The sequence below is a fragment of the Bactrocera dorsalis genome, chromosome 3, assembly GCF_023373825.1.
Source record: "Bactrocera dorsalis isolate Fly_Bdor chromosome 3, ASM2337382v1, whole genome shotgun sequence".
Classification (NCBI taxonomy): domain Eukaryota; kingdom Metazoa; phylum Arthropoda; class Insecta; order Diptera; family Tephritidae; genus Bactrocera; species Bactrocera dorsalis.
Window position 1 is genome coordinate 49144499 of NC_064305.1, and position 21042 is coordinate 49165540.

The following is a 21042-nucleotide window of genomic DNA, read 5'->3' on the forward strand; positions in this document are numbered from 1 at the left end:
ATTATGAGTTGCATTCGATCTTCGCTATTCGCTGGCTATCGAAAATCGAATGTCAAATTCGTATTATGAGCTATGCAACGCTGTCGAAATTTTCGATCAGCATCGAAATGGCTGTCGAACAGAATTTACCTATCGACAGCGTAGCGTAGTGAATGGAAATTTGTGAAAATGTAGGTTTTTTGCGTTTATTTATTGCTTTATGGTAACAAATAATTAATTTATACTATTTTTGTTAATTTTATGCAGGTCGAAAGTCGTGAGCACTAAACAGCAATTGGAAAAACTGGTAGCTTTAAGAAAATCCACAATTTGCAAGAGGGATTTGCACCAAAGTTCAGGCGGCAACAAAATGGGAGGGATTTGCTTTGGAGCCAAACTGTTTGGGTTCACCAACTAGACCTAGGGCATCGAGTACCTCGGATAGTACCACAGACACCGTGGGCTGTGCAAGTCCAAGCATGTTTTCATTCACTATACTAAGTTGATACGATCCCTGAGCACAAAATCGTAAAGCTGTTGCCAATTTTAGTATATTGGGAATAGATTTCGCTCGTGTGCATCGCTGCAGCATCTCCTCTGTAGCGGACAGCAAATCAACAAACGCCTCTTTCGCCAACCGAAGTTTTCTATAAATCTACAAATAAAATTTCCTAAATGTTGAACATGTAGAAACCTCTAACAAATAGCATTGTACTTACGTAGCGGAATCCAATTCCAAAGGGTTGGAAGCGTCCCTTAGCTTCTTTCTATTTCTAGCCAATTCCAGTAAGCTTTCATCCTCCTCTGAAGAATCGCCAAACCACAACTCAGTCGTAGTCATATTTTATTTTAACTTTTATTTATATTTTCTGTATTTATAAAATGTTTGTTAGTTTTACTTTCACACTTCGTAAACAAAACGCTTTTAGTTTTTACACCATCTGACAGATATATACTATCGTGAACATTCAAAATGATTGCAATTCACAATAACGCCAATCTTCATCGAATGAGCGTCGTAATACCAAATGCAAATTCGTTCGACTAGCATTTTCGATCGTTGTCGAAGATCGAATGCAACTCATAAAAGGGGCCATAAACGGCTGATTCGGTCAATTTATTGTGAATGACTATTATGCATGGCTTTTGTAAATTGGCGCACCTTCTGCATACATTTCTAATAAAAAAAAAAACTGTAATAAATCTTTATAATTTAAATAAAAATTATGAAAATAGGTCTTTATGTAAAATGTCAACTAAAACAGGGTTGCAATTATATTTTATACAAATATACATGGGTTTTGGTCTGACATATTTTACTGTCATTGCAAATATTTTTCTGCGTGTGTTTGTTGTTGTGCCGGTGCACCAAGAGGAAGTATATGCAATTCTTGCACCGTGCAAGGTTTTTGCATGAGCAAAGAATCTTCTTCTTCTTTACTGGCGTAGACACCGCTTACGCGATTATAGCCGAGTCAACAACAGCGCGCCAGTCGTTTCTTCTCTTCCCTACGTGGCGCCAATTGGATATTCTAAGCGAGGCCAGGTCCTTCTCCACTTGGTCCTTCCACCGGAGTGGAGGTCTTCCTCTTCCTCTGCTTCCCGCGGCGGGTACTGCGTCGAATACTTTCAGGACTGTAGTGTTTTCATCCATCCGGACACCATGACCTAGCCAGCGCAGCCACTGTCTTTTAATTCGTTGAACTATGTCAATGTCGTCGTATATCTCGTACAGCTCATCGTTCCATCGAATGCGATATTCGCCGTGGCCAACGCGCAAAGGACCATAGGTGGTGAGTGTCGATTCTCCTTTCACGGGTCATGGTGAATATCTGGTCGGTTGTTGATTTACCAGGTCTGAAGCCACACTGATAAGGTCCAATCAGTTTGTTGACGGTGGGCTTTAATCTTTCACACAATACGTTCGATAGAACCTTGTACGCGATGTTGAGGAGGCTTATCCCACGGTAGTTGGCGCAGATTGTGGGGTCTCCTTTTTTATGGAATGGGCATAGCACACTTAAATTCCAATCGTTGGGCATGCTTTCATCCGACCATATTTTACAAAGAAGCTGATGCATGCTCCTTATCAGTTCTTCGCCGCCGTGTTTGAATAGCTCGGCCGCCAATCCATCGGCCCCTGCCGCTTTGTTGTTCTTCAGGCGGGCAAATGCTATTCGAAGGATGGAGTCATGTGTAGAAGTTCACGCAAGTGAGGAAAGTTCTCTGATCGCCATTCACTTGGGAGTGGTCAGAAACGATTCTTTTACATATGACTCAAGCAGCTCACGACTTCCGGTCTTTGACCAAGTATCCTCTGGGTAGCCTAAGAACATCCGTTTGAAGGCGAGCTAAAGTGAGAAGGCGAAATATCCGCTACATAGGGTTGTGCGCTGGGTTTGGGACCCGCCATGTAAAAAAACAACCCCAGCGAATAGTAACAACCAGCCTCGGATGAGAGACCCCCCTTTTGATGATGACCATGCAAAACGAAATAAGGACTACGAATTGAAGGAATGCACCTGGAATGTCCGGTCCCTTAAGTGGGAAGGTGTCGCTGCCCAGCTGGTTGATGTCCTCGTGAAAATAAAGGCTGACATCACCGCCGTCCAAGAAATGCGATGGACGGGACAAGGACAAAGACGAGTCGGTCCTTGTGGCATTTACTACAGTGGCCATATAAAGGAGCGCAAGTTTGGTGTTGGATTCGTGGTGGGAGAGAGACTCCGTCGCCGAGTACTATCATTCACCCCGGAGAATGAACGTCTAGCCACAATCCGCATCAAAGCGAGGTTCTTCAACATATCGCTGATTTGCGCCCACGCCCCGACGGAAGAGAAGGACGATGTGACCAAAGATGCCTTTTATGAGTGCTTGGAGCGCACTTATGAGAGATGCCCCCGCCACGATGTCAAAATCGTGCTTGGCGACTTTAACGCCAGGGTGGGCAAAGAAGGTATCTTTGGCACTACGGTCGGTAAATTCAGCCTCCACGACGAAACGTCCCCAAATGGGTTGAGGCTGATCGACTTCGCCGGGGCCCGAAATATGGTTATCTGTAGTACTAGATTCCAGCATAAGAAGATACATCAAGCTACCTGGCTGTCTCCGGATCGAAAAACCACCAACCAGATCGATCATGTTGTGATAGACGGAAGACACGTCTCCAGTGTTTTAGATGTGCGTGCGCTCCGAGGTCCTAACATCGACTCGGACCACTATATTGTTGCACCCGCCTCTGTGCAGCAAAAAACGTAAACGAGAAGCTGCAATCACAACAGACAGCCGAAAAATTTTCTACTCGGCTTGCACTCCTGCTCTCGAGAGCACTCGTCAACAACTCGGTATAAGGGAACTGTGGGACGGCATTTCAAACTCCTTACGTATAGCTGCAACCGAAACCATTGGTTTTCGGAAAGTGCAAAAGAACAGCTGGTACGACGAGGAGTGCCGTGTCGCAGCGGAGAGAAAACAGGCTGCCTACCTCGCAACGTTACGATCGACCACAACACGTGCGGGATGGGATAGATACCGAGAGTTGAAGAGGGAAGCGAGACGCATTTGCAGACAGAAGAAGAAAGAGGCCGAAATGCGTGAGTACGAACAGCTTGATAAGCTGGCCGACAGGGGTAATGCTCGAAAATTCTACGAAAAAATGCGGCGACTTACAGAAGGTTTCAAGACCGGAGTATACACCTGTAGAACCCCCAAAGGTGATCTAGCCACCGATGCCCAGAGCATACTTAGATTATGGATGGAACACATCTCCAGCCTGCTGAATGGCAGTGAACACATAACACCAGGAGAAGGCGAACCCGATTCGCCAATCGATGACGATGGAGCAGACGTTCCATTATCCGACCATGAAGAAGTTCGAATAGCAGTTGCCCGCCTGAAGAACAACAAAGCGGCAGGGGCCGACGGATTGCCAGCCGAGCTATTTAAACACGGCGGCGAAGAACTGATAAGGAGCATGCATCAGCTTCTTTGCAAAATATGGTCAGATGAAAGCATGCCCAACGATTGGAATTTAAGTGTGCTATGCCCAATCCATAAAAAAGGAGACCCCACAATCTGCGCCAACTACCGTGGGATAAGCCTCCTCAACATCGCGTATAAGGTTCTATCGAGCGTATTGTGTGAAAGATTAAAGCCCACCGTCAACTAACTGATTGGACCTTATCAGTGTGGCTTCAGACCTGGTAAATCAACAACCGACCAGATATTCACCATGTGCCAAATCTTGGAAAAGACCCGTGAAAGGAGAATCGACACTCACCACCTATTCGTCGATTTCAAAGCTGCTTTCGACAGCACGAAGGCAGCTCCCTTTTTGCCGCGATGTCGGAATTTGGTATCCCCGCAAAACTAATACGGCTGTGTAAACTGACGTTGAGCAGCACCAAAAGCTCCGTCAGGATCGGGAAGGACTTCTCCGAGCCGTTTGATACCAAACGAGGTTTCAGACAACGCGGCTCCCTATGGTGCAACTTCTTCAATCTGCTGCTCGAGAAAATAATTCGAGCTGCACAACTTAATCGAGCAGGTACAATCTTTTATAAGAGTGTACAGCTGCTGGCGTATGGCGATGATATTGATTTCATCGGCCTCAACACCCACGCTGTTAGTTCTACTTTCTCCATACTGGACAAGGATGCAAAGCAAATTGGTCTGGCAGTGAACGAGGGCAAGGCGAAATATCTCCTGCCATCAAACAAACAGTCGTCGCATTCGCGACTTGGCTTTCACGTCACTGTTGACAGTCATAACTTTGAAGTTGTAGATAATTTCGTCTATCTTGGAACCAGCGTAACACCACCAACAATGTCAGCCTAGAAATCCAACGCAGGATAACTCTTGCCAACAGGTGCTACTTCGGACTGAGTAGGCAATTGAAAAGTAAAGTCCTCTCTCGGCGAACAAAAACCAAACTCTATAAGTCGCTCATAATTCCCGTCCTGCTATATGGTGCAGAGGCTTGGACAATGACAACAACCGATGAGTCGATGTTGCGAGTTTTCGAGAGAAAAGTTCTGCAAAAGATTAATGGTCCTTTGCGCGTTGGCCACGGCGAATATCGCATTCGATGGAACGATGAGCTGTACGAGATATACGACGACATTGACATAGTTCAGCGAATTAAAAGACAGCGGCTACGCTGGCTAGGTCATGTTGTCCGGATGGATGAAAACACTCCAGCTCTGAAAGTATTCGACGCAGTACCCGCCGCGGGAAGCAGAGGAAGAGGAAGACGTCCACCCTGGTGGAAGGACCAAGTGGAGAAGGACCTGGCCTCGCTTAGAATAGCCAATTGGCACCACGTAGCGAAGAGAAGAAACGACTGGCGCGCTGTTGTTGACTCGGCTATAATCGCGTAAGCGGTGTCTACGCCAGTAAAGAAGAAGAAGAAGTTTATGGACCCTATACAGTTTCCATTTCCACCGCACAACGATGGTTTCAACGTTTTCGTTCTGGTGTGGAGGTGGTCGAAGATGCGCCACGCTCCCGAAGGCCTGTCGTCGAAAATTGCGATAAAATCGCTGAATTGGTCGAAAGAGACCGGCTTAGTAGTCATCAAACCGTTATAAACCATTTGAAGAAGCTTGGAGTCACTAAGAAGCTCGATGTATGGGTGCCACACGAAGTGATTCAATAAAAATACCGAAAGACTTTTTTGACAACCCAATATTAGAAAAATGTAAAAACCAAAAGTAGTAAACGCTATAAAAATAGACGAACAATTATTATTTTACGCCGAAAATGACATTATCAATACATTTCCCAATGCCTCTATCGTTCTAACTCATAACATGGTTGACAACATAACCGACATCGAACAACAAAAACAAATCATAAATGACACACATAGACGTGCACACAGAAACTACAAAAATAATGCACAGGAAATTTCCCTAAAATAAACATACGTAACGCTTGTAAAAAAGAAGTACAAGACTGTGAAATCTGTCTCACAAACAAATGCGAACGCCGACCAAACAAACAACCAATTGGTTCCGCACCAACGCCAAACAAAGTAGGCGAATACATACACTTAGACTTATTCTACATGAGCGATAACATATACATTAGCTCAACGGACAAATACTCAAAATTTTGCTACTTTAGACAAATACATTCAAGAAAAGATACATACAAATACGTCGACGAGATTCTTTCACAAATATACCCAAACGCAAAATTTTTAATGACTGATAACGATCTATCGTTTACAAGCATATGTGCACAATAAATTTGCAAACGATTACAAATAACGCACACAAAAACGCCAGCGTTCCATTCTACTACAAACGGACAAGTTGAGCGCACGCACAGTAAAATGATTGAAATCGCGAAAGTTTTAGCTGACCAGAATAATTCACCACCGGAAGACCAAAATTTTGAAGCTGTTCGGCAGTACAACAAAACCATAGATTCCGTTACCAACGAGAAACCCGAGGGCGTGTTTTATAATCAAAAGGGGTATCCCGACATCCAAGAACGAATAAACCAGGAAAGAGTCTTGCGTCATCATAATCGCAATCGAAAGCAACTGAACTAATTAGAAACAAAAAAAATCAACTTATGCCAAATATATATAGGCCCAAAAGATCTCTTAACTTTCTTGGTTCTGTACTTAAATTTATAACTGGTACACCAGATCATAACGACCTTATCGAAATAAAAACTTCAATTAATATGCTAATAGAAAATAATAACAAACAAAAGAGCATTAATTAGCAGTTTGAAAGAATTCTTGAAACACTTGATCCTCAAGCAATAAATGAGAATTTAATAATAGGAGAAATTTATAACGAATTACAAACAATAACTAATACTATTAATAGAAAAAAATGAAATTTTTTACTCTGCCACACTTAATCCGAATGATGTGCATAAATTAATAAACCATGAGTAGTTGGATCATCCATTAATTAATATATTGGAATATTTTGGTCCTTAGGATATAATTATAATTTTCAAATAACCAATACTCGAAACTATCTGTAGACTATTTAATGTATAACCTTTATCACAAAAGTACGGTAAAATTAATTTACATCCTAAGATAGCAAAATGCAAATACTATAAAAGCGTTTCAAAATGTAAGAATTTTTTCAGTATATTTGTAAATCAGAACATTCTGATAATTGTACTATCAAAATATTAAACGATAAATCAGCACAATGTAAAACAATTCAAAAAATAACGCTCCACTCCAAATCCTAGAGAATGGATACATTTTGACAGATTACCAGCCTACTTGGAACAACATGCATATATCAGACCCTAAATTGATACACTTCAATGAATCCACGAACATCGATAACATGACATATTACAATCATCAAACAACAACAATTTGTAGCAGCATAGCGAGGACGCTACGTTTTTAAGAACGAGGGGAGTTAACGAGTAAAGCACAAATCAGCTTTTCTGTGTTTTTACAAAAGTGACCAATGTTATTATTCTTAAAGCAATAAATTTCGTCTTTCAATTAAAAATATATAAAATAATAAATATATAAATAAAAATTATATCAATTATAATGTAAATGAAATTAAATTAAAACATTCGGGCTCATTTATCTATAGCTGAATGTATTTTGCTTTCTATTTTTAATATTTTTGTTTAATAACATGTTTCTTATTTCTAAATAAAAAATGTCTATAACGGAAAAAGTACCGCTATAAAATGTAGTCAAATATGCACAATACTTGAAAAGTTTGGGTGCTAAAGTTTGCGTGGCCTCGAGTGTATAGCAAGAATGATAGAGAAAGAGATTACGCAATGCGCATGTTTGCTTTCAGTCAGCTGTTCTTGCTGACGTCACGGTTGACTTATTATTCGCCCGCGCTATTGAAAGTGAATTCGAATTGCGTTTTCAAGTGTTATATTAATTGTTAAATTCTATATTTCTAAAATGCGTTGTGCAGAGTTCGGTTGTAATAATAACAATGGTAAAAATTGTGCTACGAAGTGGAGATTTTTTCATTTCCCTAAGGATAAAGCCGCATTAAAACAATGGATTTATTTTTGTCGACGGACGGACAAAATTAACGTTAAAAATGCTTGCATTTGTGAAGTGCACTTCGCGCCAGAAGCTTTCGAAAGAAATTTGCAGTTTGAAATGGGTAATTATAGCATTTTGATAACAATAATTTTACTTTTATAACCCAACACTCTTGGAGGTTTAAGTTCGCGGAATCCAACGAAGTTGCTACCCAGCGCTTTTCCCACTGCTCCTGCAGAGGCTAATGAACGGCAGAAAAGGATGGAGTCTCGTTCCAAAAAAGAGATGTTGACAACAATCTTGAAGAATACCGACTCTGTTGAAGTAATTCAAGAAAACGAGGTTGGAGAGGCACCTCAAACTGCAGAAGAGATCATCGATGAGAAAGACAAAAAAATACTGCATTTTGAAACAGAAATGAAGTATCTTTTACTTACATAAGTATGTGTATTTCCTATTCTTTTTAGACAAAGACTGAATAGTGTTGTTAGCACTTTGAATAAGTGCAAAAACGACAGTTAGCAGAAATTAAACGTCTCAAGATCCATTTCCATTAAAACTGCGGAATTCCATAGAAATAATTTGCAGCAAAAACTTGGCTGCATTTTCACCAACGGCCAGGTTAGTGCCGAAATTCTAAAAAGTATGTTGCAAAATATATTAAAGTTCATTAAGTTCATAACCACTGTTTTTTATCCTAATTATACTAATAATAATAACTAACAATTTATTCCATTTATTGATACGCATGTATGTATGTTTATTATATTTTTGCAGGTAATATTTTTCAACGTGTGTCAGTTGATCTGAATTCCACTGACCCAATTGAAAAAGATGATGACTTGGAGATTCTCAACAACGACGGACTTGAGAATTTGGCAGGGTACATCTGCCACAAACTCTGTAAAGACAACCCCGAAATTTGTGCCAATTCCGAAAATTGTTCGTCCCATACTTGGGTGGATCACCTTTCCGAAGGAGGACTCTCAAAACCAACAGATATGTTGATGATATGCCTTGCACAATATTTGACGACGTCAATGGTAATGATTTGCATATATGTACAAACTACGTCCAGAAGCACATAGATTTAAGTGATTTTGTAAATTGTAGCTCGAAAATAAAAGAATTATTTTTCAGAGCTAGAATGTATTTTAGGATTCGTTCCTTAAATAAAAACATAATTGAACATATGTTTAGTAAAAAAAAAAAATTAAATAAAACAATAAATCGATACTTGGTTACAAAATATTCAATCTTTTTATTTGCATAAATGTATATGGTTGAAACAAACACAGCAAAGATTGTCTCTTTTTAAATAATCCAATGAAAATTCAATTAAATGAATATGTATGTAAATGTTCACTATAAAATATTCACTTATATTGATATCTTTTATTAATATTCACTTATATTGATGTTAAATTTTGATGATATTCATGATTTTGTATGCCTGCAATACAAAATTGCTTCTTATTGCAAAGAAAAACAAACTGAAAATCAGCTGATTGCAAGTTGGTCAACCGTGACGTAGATGCGCAGAACGAACAAAATTTGAACTCGTCATTGCGCAATCTTGTTTCTATCATTCTTGAGTGTATAGAGTAGTGTGAAAATTGCAAAATACCCAAAAGTTATTTATAAAAAACCCAATCCAATATTTTCAGCAGTGGAATTAGGAAAAATGTGAGTTTTGACAGCTCTCAAATCAAAGAGTTTCGTATCATTTTATCTTTGCCCGTACCGAGTGCTCAATTAGCAGAGGAATATTTGAAGAAAACCATGGCAAATGTCAATTTGTTGCGCTTGTGTTATCTAAAAACTTGTTTACTTGTAGATTTATAGCGTGATCAGCGAAAAACACGACTCCCTTTGTCAGTTGTCTTCCTTAGCGAGCAAAATGTGTCAAAAGTTGAGCCCGTGGTAAAAACGCAGAAATCAGCCATATTTGTTTTCATTTGAACAATGTTGCCATTGCTCAATACGCATATATAGTTTTGTACACATCTATATTTTCAATTACAATTTTTCATAATATAAAATATCAAAACTGAAAAAACTATTACAAATAGTTTATATATTTATAAATAATAGCATTCAACTCTGATTTTGAGTTATTTTAAGAAAATTTCAAACATATTGAGGACAACTTTTATAATTACCACAGTATACCGAGATTGGCAACCCTGCGTTGTGAGAGAGCTCTCAGCTGACAAGTTTATACGGTAAAAATGCCGTGAATTCCTACGGCAAAGAGGAAGAGAGGAGCGTTTTTCGCTGATCACTTACATTGCGCCCCCATAAGATGTATGGTATCAGCTGACACAGGCCACATTTACGTTTTTTGATGTTTGCGCTTTTATACAATGGCCTAAAAAGTTGTTTCCTTACTTTGCATCTCGACAGCCAAAAGTTTATGGCATACTAACTGTCAAATATATTGCCATTGCCGTTGCCAAATCTGTATGTAGGTATTTGTTATATATTATAACATAATAACTTGCGAAATAACGTTGGCTAGATAGTCGAGCTAATTTAGCGCATGTTTTGAGCACTTTATATGGAAAATAAAAAAAGTAGTCATGTACTTTTTCCCATAAATGTATTTGATTTAAAAAAAATATTTATATTTTAACACTTTAATAATTGTAGCTTAGTTTTTATTTACCAATTACATATTTTGATTTTGATTACATGAAATTTAAAACTTCGTTCATTCGCCAATCCATATTAATTTTAATGGTTTGTGAAAATTATTTTGAAAATGTACTTATTATTTCGTACTTTATGATTATAATTTAACACAACCGTGTTTCTCGCTCTTTTTCGCTAATCAATTTAAAATAAAAAAAAACTGATCTGTCACCCTACTGATCTAACAGTTCATTGTATGCAATAGTTAGCATACAAATTTGTATGCCATTTTTTGTATTCCATAAGTAATATTGAGTCTCCACAAGCAATAACGTGGGTAATTTAATTTTTTGACATATTCTGTCTGTCGCTTATCACCATCTATGTGCTCCATGCATCTATTGCATTTTATCGTAATTTCCGTCATTCTTATAGAAGGGTAGAAATTGGTCTTCCATCACTCTCATACAATTTGCACAAGATTTACCGAAGATTTAAAAAATTGCTAATTAAAGGAAATTAGACCAGCTTTATAAAATATTTGGTAAATGTTCAGGAGAGCGGCTTTTCCGTTTTTAATTCCGATTCACGAATATGTATGGCGCGTTATCTAATTTTATGTATTTTTGCAATAAAAACAATAAAAAATATTTCGATTTTGCACAATATTCACGCTATAAATGGCATCACTGTTCGAAATTCAATTGAGAACTAGTGATACAAGCAGTGATCGGGTTCGAAATATCGATACTCTCGATATTCTAGACTAACCAAGAATTGATAAAAATGAGAGATATATAATAGAAAAATATTATTAATTGGAAAAATAAAAATAAATTAAAATATCGATATTCTCAATATTCGAGTTTGAAAGAAAATTGGTAAAAATGAGAAATACACAATAGAAAAATAACAATAATTGGGAAAATATAAATAAATTAAAATATCGACATTCTCAAAATTTGAGGCTGATCGAGAATTGGTAAAAATGAGAAATACATAGTAGGAAAATTTATAATTCATTATTATTGCAGAAAGAAGAAGAATTTGGACACAGAAGAATTTTGAACACCGGGGTTTTGGACCGACCAGGGATATTATTTTTCGAGCGCTCGAAATGCAAAAAAACAATAAAAAATATTTCGATTTTGCACAATATTCACGCTATAAATGGCATCACTGTTCGAAATTCAATTGAGAACTAGTGATACAAGCAGTGATCGGGTTCGAAATATCGATACTCTCGATATTCTAGACTAACCAAGAATTGATAAAAATGAGAGATATATAATAGAAAAATATTATTAATTGGAAAAATAAAAATAAATTAAAATATCGATATTCTCAATATTCGAGTTTGAAAGAAAATTGGTAAAAATGAGAAATACACAATAGAAAAATAATATAATTGGGAAAATATAAATAAATTAAAATATCGACATTCTCAAAATTTGAGGCTGGTCGAGAATTGGTAAAAATGAGAAATACATAATAGGAAAATTTATAATTCATTATTATTGCAGAAAGAAGAAGAATTTGGACACAGAAGAATTTTGAACACCGGGGTTTTGGACCGACCAGGGATATTATTTTTCGAGCGCTCGAAATGCAATATCTGCAATAATAATGAATTATAAATTTTCCTATTATGTATTTCTCATTTTTACCAATTATCGATTAGCCTCAAATATTGAGAGTATCGATAATTCGAAAACGATCATGAATCAATAGTGGCCATTGGATTTACAACAGCTGTGCCATAATTTCGAACATACCTTGCCATTTTCGTTGAAGTGAAGTGATTGTAAAGTTTTTCATATTTTTACAAAAATAACAAAAAAACCTATTTATTTTATTGATTAACGAAAGAAACTCAATAATTACGTGAATATAACTTATAGAAAGTATAATTTCAACATCCAAAGACGTGTAAAGTGCAAAAGTGAATTTTTGATTTCGGGAAATACGATGTTTTTTGATAAAAACAAAGAAAGTACTGATTTTAAAGGCCGCGCTTAAATTAGTAAATTAGAACTAAAAACCGAGTATTTTAAGACCTTTCCCGTGAAAATTGGTGCACGTTTTCGGAAAAGCCGCTCTCCTGAACATTTACCAAATATTTTAATACTATAGTATTCGAACGATATTTAGTAATCAGTAAAAATGGATGAAATTTTTGGAAAAATAAACTCAGAAATAAACATAAAACGATACAAACGAGAATATATGTCGCATTTTGAGGTCTTGCGTGATACAATATTTACTGCTCTAAAGAAGAATCAAACGTTTGCTGCACTCTATAATGGCAATTATTTGAGAGGTAAATATTATGTTTCAAAAGCTAAACAGCTAAATTGACTTGGAGTCAAACATACACTCGGCCACGCAAAGCTTACCACACAAAAGTTTCAAGTGTTGTGTATATTGGACAACACTTTATAACGTTTCTGCGGTATAGGAATTTTTTCTTTAGAAATAAATTAATGGCATATTATTTAACAAAAATATTGAAAATTAAATACGAAATATATTTAACCATAGAAAAATTATCTGATAGTTAATGTACTCTACAAAATGAGCGCTCGAAATGTAAGAAGCCGATATGCGATAAAAAATTATATTCTTTGTTTTTTTAATTTAATTTGGCCTACACTATAATTGAAATTATGTATTGTTTTATTTTATTTTTTTTTTTTAATTGAAATATGAAAGTATAGTCACGTTATTACTTCAAAATCAATGAAATCTTCCAATTTTCTACAAGCACAGAAATGCTTACTAAAAACATTAAAAACAAAATTGAAAAAAATCTCGAAAGAACGAAAAATTCCCAAAAAATTAAGAATGCACAGTAGTAAACGTTGCGTGGCCACGAGTGTATGCTCGTATGCTTCTTCATAAATACGTAGAGCATTTTAACGCGGATACTCTACGGGCAATAATTATTATCTTGACAATCTTATCAGAGGTAGTGCTCGATGTTTTATGGTTGCGTAAATTGCAATTTTGGCACGATTACGATTCTTTTGGCGCCGTGATTTGAGGGTATAACCTGAAAGAGGATGATCTCTGGATTAAAATATGTGTACACATATACCCTTCTCAGACTTATAGTTTACGAGATATTTGTATTTAAAGTTCCACAATTTTATATGCAATTCACTCTCATTTTATTTTTATTTACATGACATGACAAATACCAGTTTTGCCACATATTGTGTTTTGAAAAAGTTATCAAAAAATTTTCTGTTTAACATATATAGAGAAAATAGTATAAATGGTTTTTGTATAAAGATAAAAACATAACCATGGTCGGTCCAACACCGGGGTGTTCATACTACTTTCAGCACTGGCGACCTTCGGCAGTGCTTCAAAAAAAATAATCTTGGTCGGTCCGACACCGGGGTGTTCATAGTTCTTTGTGTCGAACTACTTTCTGCACTGGCGGCCTTCGGCTGCGCTGCAATCAAAAAATAACCCTAGTCGGTCCAACACCGGGGTGTTCATAGTTCTTTTGTGTTGAACTACTTTCTGCACTGGCGGCCTTCGGCCGTGCTTCAAAAAAAAATAACCCAATCGAACACCTATATTAATCAAAAGGAGAGAAATACTGAAAAACTTTGCATTCTATAATAATAATAATAATACAGAGAAAAAAATCCAAGCTGTGCCGAAAAAAATAAACGAATGCCCGCCGATTGTCACCGCTTCCCTTGCCCCTGTAGCAGCTTCGCCTTCCAACGTGCGTAAATATGTATGTATGTATACGTATGAGCATAAATACATATTGACGCAGACTTTTGTCACGGAAAAATATTTTAGATAAATATTATAAATCGACAACTCCTATGTTGCCACTTTTCTCACTTCTTTCTTAGAACAAACACCAAAAGATGTTCAATTTATGATTTTTAGCTTTTGCCATAAAATAAAAGGAAAAAATTAAAAACAAATTCCGTCGAGATTTCCCAGCGCTTACCACCAGCACCACCATTGACACTTATATTGCGTTGTCCTAATTATGGTTTGGTTATGCATGAAAGAAATATACAATGGATCGCCGATTGTTACCGCTTTCCTTGCTGCTGGAACCGCATCGCCTACAAGGTAGCGTAATTATATATGCATATGTATGAGCTTGCATACATATCGACACAAATATTGTAAATCGACAAGAGCTATATTGCCACTTTTCTCACTTCTTTTTGTGAAGAATCATCGGAAAGTTGTTCAATTTATGATTTTTAGCTTTTGCCATCGTCGCGAAAAGACGCTTGTAGGCAAAGGCATGCTCGGGGAGATGTTACGGCGTCTGTTTATATGAATGAAGCGAGGTCGCTTGTGGCATATGTGCCTGCGATTATGAATGAAATCGTTTTTGTTGTAAAATTTACAACATTTGGACTTCGCCAATTCGGCTACCATATTGACTTGCCATGCTTATGCTATTTGAGCATTTGTTGTTTTTGTAGAACAATGCTTCAATTTTTTGTTGGTGACATATTCACATATCGCTCATTTGCTGCAAGACCGGCATAAGTCAAAAAAATCGATTTTCCAGAAAACGCGTTTAAAGTTTTCAACTTACTACAACCTTACACCTCTTCTCAAGCGGAGCATATAAGAGGTATTTATATAAATTTTTCACTCAACATGAAGTATGATATAACGAACAATTTTGCAGCATTAACTCAAAAATCACGTTTTTTGATTTATGCCGGTCTTGCAGCAAATTAGCGATATGTACGCATATGTTTGTACGCTTGTGCATTATGTGTTCGGAAGTGTACACAAATATATGCACATATAAGTACAAATATATCAATGTATGAACATGCAGATCAATGCGCGCACATGTAATATATTGATAAGTGATAAAATCATGATATGAATTTCTGAACGCGCACATGCGTATACATATAATCATATGAGTAGATAATAAGATTAATATGATAGACGATATATGTATGTATATATTGTTGTGCAATGCAATTTTTATTACTAAGAAACAAAATACTACAAGCATAATAATACAAAAATGTTTATTAGTATAGTATATTATGTAAAAATCAGATAAAATTATTAAATATGCAAGTCCAAATTGACTATAAATATTACTATGCATGCATTCATACAAAATTATACTCATATCATAATTATGTTTACATGTCAATATTCAATTGCCGACGGCAAAACGCAAAAGCATACATATTTGCATACATTGCGATTCGCAAGTTGAAAAATTGAAGCATGAAAATATCACAATGCTGTTGTTGGGAGATAATAAGGAGCATGCATGCATATGTTTATGTCTTCATTTTCATATTAATGAATACATATATTTATGTCTCTTCATATTCTTGGGTATGTGAGACAGAGAACATAATGTGTTTTGTACCCATTTTTCGCTGTCAGAAATGGAATAAAATATAATATAAACAAGCAAAACGAAAATCGTTATGGGCATGTTAATATATTTATCTCTCTTCATATTCTCTGCTTTGGCATATATTACATGCCATCATATGCGGAAAACACATATATTTCTTTCTCTTCATCTTCTCTGGTGAGTATGTGGAAAACTGTTAAAAATGTTAACATTTTACAGCGCGAATTCTGTGCTTGTGAGGTGAATTCCCTACTATAAATCTAACGAATGTTCGCTATCGAACCTGCACCTTCTCTATGCTTTATGTTCTCTGGTATATAATCCATATAAATACATATATGAATCAATATTTCATTATAGTCTAAGAGCCGGTGACATCCAGACCTTCGTCATTTTATAAAAGCTGAAAGTTTGTTGAAGTATGCTTTGAACATAGGTAAGAACGATGGCAAAATGTGAAATTCAAGTCATCGTGGCTTTGGGGGGTAGCGGGTGGGACAGGTGCGTAAAATAACAGCCAACTTTCGTTATTTTATAAACGTAATTTTTTAATATGTTATTCGGAATAACATTACAAACCATCTTATTTATTGCCAGACACTTTTTATGGTGGCAATCCCTTGCCAGACGCCCTAAAACTTTAATAAATTTTAATTCTACTTTCGTTATAGTATAAAAGTTAACATTTATACATGTTATTTGGGTGACTATTAGAAGATGTTTTCTCAGTTGCCAGACAGTTTCGACAGTTCCTACCTAGGCCAGACAAACATATTGGGTCCCAATACCAAGGGTATAGGTACGAGCGCGAGGCAATATACAGTCGTATAGGTGCGAGTGAGATAACGCGTCAGGAGCGATCGAATGATGTTATTGTGTAATTATTTACGACTTAATATTTAAATAAAAGTTTAAAAATTAACCTATTTGGTAAATTACTAAATAATGTGTAAATTTAATGCAAAATTAAACTTCTCATTCAAATTTGATTGCATAGCTAATACATAAAAGGAATGAAAATATTTCTTTTGTAATTACGACATATAGGCTATAGAAATTATTTATCATATCTAATTAATAGAAATATTTATTTAAATTTTCAAAGCGCATTTATTTCTTTTGAAATTTACAAAATTATAAACATTCTTCATAGAATTCATTATTAATATTGCTTTCGTAATTTTCTTCATACTCTTCATCACTGCTGCACCATATTTCTTCTGGCTCATTGTCAGTGTCATCTTCTTCGTTTGTTTCTGTAAAAAAAGTTACACAATTATGAAAAGTAAAAATTTATTTATAATAATTTGAAGTAATATGTACATATATACCTGATATAGTTTGCAGTGCATCACTGACAAAATTCGGTAACTGATCGCCTTCAAACCATTTAAAATTGTATTGGCTGTTAACTTGTACCCAACCATTGTTTGCTGGTTCATGTATTGATGGAATTTTCTTATGAGCATTATTCCAAATGCTGGATATATAATTAGCACGTCGAAATTGTTGGAATAGCTCTGATTTACAGGGTGGCAGACTGTTCCCATCAAAATTGCGTATTTTTTTCGCTGAAACGCTTCACTAACATCGCAGACCGTATAATTATTAATAAACAATTGAGGACGGGCAGCATCAACATCAATTATCGTACCAACATTATATATATCACATATGAACTGCTGTATTATGTCAAAAGTGCTTTGTATTTCACTACCATCTTCCTAGACTACCTATGAATAATTTTTCAAAAGATTATGAGAAAAAAATAAAATTCGAGTTGGTGGTACAATACAAGAAGTTAAAATTCAGAGAGATCTGTTTGGACGTATGCTGGGAATATCCATGGATCATAATATAGATATTTTGAAAATTTTATCACAACCAATTACCTCAGTGCCTTTGTCCATGTGCTATTTGGATGGTACCATTTGCAAGACGGATAAATCTGCCTTAATAAAATGTTTGGAAAAAGAGGTAGAGCATGAACCACCACGTTATGTAGATGTCGTAATAATTGATGGATTCTTCATGTTGCATACGATGAAAAATATTCCAAAAACATTCGGCAGCATTTCTAAAAAAATGTTGCAAATGGTTACTCAAATGCGAGCATCACGAGTTGACGTTATATTCGACCAATACGTTACACCATCGATCAAAGATTACGAACATACCCAGCGAACTGGAACTGATCAAATTCGGCCGAGTGACTTTGCAAAAGAATTAAAAAATTCTAACTTTAAAACGGCTCTTGTTGACTTTTTTATATCGCATTGGGCCACTGACGAAATGGCGCCATTTATTGGTAAAAAAACCATCCATATCAATTTTAAATATTGCCAGTCTTTCGTTGTTAATGGGTACAACAGCGTAGAATCCAGGATTGTGGAAGAGTTATCATGTCCTCAACATTAAGAGGCTGATACTAAAATAATATTTCATGTCATCAATAACTCAGCGCAAGCGAATATAGTTATCAGAAGTATCGATACCGATATTGCTGCTATCATGCTTGGTCATATGCACCATATACGAAATGATTCCCGTGTTTGGATGCTAACAGGTACTGGAAATAATTTAAGGTATGTAGCCCTCACAAAGATACACACCAAGTTAGGCGACTCCATTTGCAAAAGCTTACCTGGGTTTCATGCAATCACAGGTTGCGATTATAACCCAGATTTTTTTCGAAATGGAAAATTAGGACCGTACAAAATATTAATTACTACAGAAAAATATCAAAAGGCATTTATAAAATTCGGCGATACTCAATTATTTGAAGATGATAGTGAAATACAAAGCACTTTTGACATAATACAGCAGTTCATATGTGATATATATAATGTTGGTACGATAATTGATGTTGATGCTGCCCGTCCTCAATTGTTTATTAATAATTATACGGTCTGCGATGTTAGTGAAGCGTTTCAGCGAAAAAAATACGCAATTTTGATGGGAACAGTCTGCCACCCTGTAAATCAGAGCTATTCCAACAATTTCGACGTGCTAATTATATATCCAGCATTTGGAATAATGCTCATAAGAAAATTCCATCAATACATGAACCAGCAAACAATGGTTGGGTACAAGTTAACAGCCAATACAATTTTAAATGGTTTGAAGGCGATCAGTTACCGAATTTTGTCAGTGATGCACTGCAAACTATATCAGGTATATATGTACATATTACTTCAAATTATTATAAATAAATTTTTACTTTTCATAATTGTGTAACTTTTTTTACAGAAACAAACGAAGAAGATGACACTGACAATGAGCCAGAAGAAATATGGTGCAGCAGTGATGAAGAGTATGAAGAAAATTACGAAAGCAATATTAATAATGAATTCTATGAAGAATGTTTATAATTTTGTAAATTTCAAAAGAAATAAATGCGCTTTGAAAATTTAAATAAATATTTCTATTAATTAGATATGATAAATAATTTCTATAGCCTATATGTCGTAATTACAAAAGAAATATTTTCATTCCTTTTATGTATTAGCTATGCAATCAAATTTGAATGAGAAGTTTAATTTTGCATTAAATTTACACATTATTTAGTAATTTACCAAATAGGTTAATTTTTAAACTTTTATTTAAATATTAAGTCGTAAATAATTACACAATAACATCATTCGATCGCTCCTGACGCGTTATCTCACTCGCACCTATACGACTGTATATTACCTCGCGCTCGTACCCTTGGTATTGGGACCCAATATGTTTGTCTGGCCTAGGTAGGAACTGTCGAAACTGTCTGGCAACTGAGAAAACATCTTCTAATAGTCACCCAAATAACATGTATAAATTTTAACTTTTATACTATAACGAAAGTATAATTAAAATTTATTAAAGTTTTAGGGCGTCTGGCAAGGGATTGCCACCATAAAAAGTGTCTGGCAATAAATAAGATGGTTTGTAATGTTATTCCGTATAACATATTAAAAAATTACGCTTTATAAAATAACGAAAGTTGGCTGTTATTTTACGCACCTGTCCCACCCGCTACCCCCCAAAGCCACGATGACTTGAATTTCACATTTTGCCATCGTTCTTACCTATGTTCAAAGCATACTTCAACAAACTTTCAGTTTTTATAAAATGACAAAGGACTGGATGTCACGGGCTCTTACTCTATTATGAATCGTTTATATCTCTAAATATGAAACAGATTTTTGAATATATTTTCAGGATACAAAGTATGGCAACGCTGTTATTTGTTATAAACGTAAACACACAAATCTCTTGAAAGTTTGAATGTGCAAAATAGTTTTTAAAGTATATTCATTTTCTTAAAAGATACAAAATTAGTATAAATTTTTGATATATTCGAATGTGTACACTGTACAGTGTAATTAAATATATGTATATTAATTAAAAAATGTTTGAAAAGTGGGTTTAACATAGTGAAATAACGAGCATTGTTTTTACAAATTTTTGAACTTTAAACAGAAATATCTCGAAAACTGTGAGTCTAAGGAGGGTATATGTGCATACATTTCTTAATCCTGAGGGAGGACCTCCTCTATCCATCCGTACCATCAAATCGCGGCACCAAAAGAATCGTAATATGGCTGCAATTTTGCAAAGTAAGTAAGTAAGGTTAATTTAGCTACTCTTTGTTATAAATGTGAAGTATTTGTATTTAAAGCATTCGTCATAAAAAATTACAATTTATTATGAGTTTTATTTGCTAAACTCAATACAGTTTCCATGATATCTTAACAACTTCTTGGTTTACCGCAGAAAACTTTACTTTTTAACGTTTTGACAAAATTGAATTGTTCAATCCTTAGCGTCATTGTAGAAACCTACAAGTAATAAATCCTATTATTTTCACCCATACATACACAGGAGAAAGCTTATAGAATCATAGAAATTGCATTAAGAATGAAATAAAATGAGGGAGAGTCAAGGCAAACGGCCAGGCACTTAGGGTTTCCTAAATTGTCTACTACTAAAACGGTCAAATGCCTTAAAAAAGGCAAGAGTGTGTTGCCGTGTTATGCTATACAATTTATTA

The 21042-nt window shown here is 35.7% G+C and overlaps 5 protein-coding genes across 14 annotated transcripts in view; 4 read left to right on the forward strand and 1 right to left on the reverse strand.

Annotated features, from left to right (window-relative positions):
- Nucleotides 1–21042, forward strand: part of LOC125777132 (uncharacterized) — a 223663-nt gene that overhangs the window by 181393 nt on the left and 21228 nt on the right. The gene's annotated exons all lie outside the window — the stretch shown is intronic.
- Nucleotides 1–21042, reverse strand: part of LOC125777124 (uncharacterized) — a 172901-nt gene that overhangs the window by 107144 nt on the left and 44715 nt on the right. The gene's annotated exons all lie outside the window — the stretch shown is intronic.
- Nucleotides 1–21042, forward strand: part of LOC125777122 (uncharacterized) — a 358233-nt gene that overhangs the window by 89308 nt on the left and 247883 nt on the right. The gene's annotated exons all lie outside the window — the stretch shown is intronic.
- Nucleotides 1811–9463, forward strand: LOC115066302 (uncharacterized). The gene is made up of 3 exons (XM_049451399.1): nucleotides 1811–8111; nucleotides 8458–8611; nucleotides 8768–9463. The coding sequence occupies exon 1, from the start codon at nucleotides 3158–3160 to the stop codon at nucleotides 4145–4147; it is 990 nt and encodes a 329-aa protein (XP_049307356.1). The 5' UTR covers nucleotides 1811–3157; the 3' UTR covers nucleotides 4148–8111; nucleotides 8458–8611; nucleotides 8768–9463.
- The window catches only part of LOC105223359 (cyclic GMP-AMP synthase-like receptor), a 108892-nt gene continuing 100202 nt past the window's right edge, over nucleotides 12353–21042 (forward strand). The window contains exons 1-2 of one of the 4 annotated variants that reach the window (XM_049451369.1): nucleotides 12353–12944; nucleotides 19263–19535. In XM_049451369.1, coding sequence (XP_049307326.1) covers nucleotides 12788–12944; nucleotides 19263–19384 — 279 coding nt within the window. In that variant the 5' untranslated portion in view covers nucleotides 12353–12787 and the 3' untranslated portion in view covers nucleotides 19385–19535. Of the gene's footprint in view, nucleotides 12945–19262; nucleotides 19536–20471; nucleotides 20613–21042 lie in introns of those variants that run through there. The other 3 variants (XM_049451367.1, XM_049451368.1, XM_049451366.1) reach the window with 3 other exon arrangements.

Coding starts and splice junctions, on each gene's coding strand:
- LOC115066302 (XM_049451399.1), top strand. CDS start 3,158: ATGTGCGTGCGCTCCGAGGTCCTAACATCGACTCGGACCACTATATTG.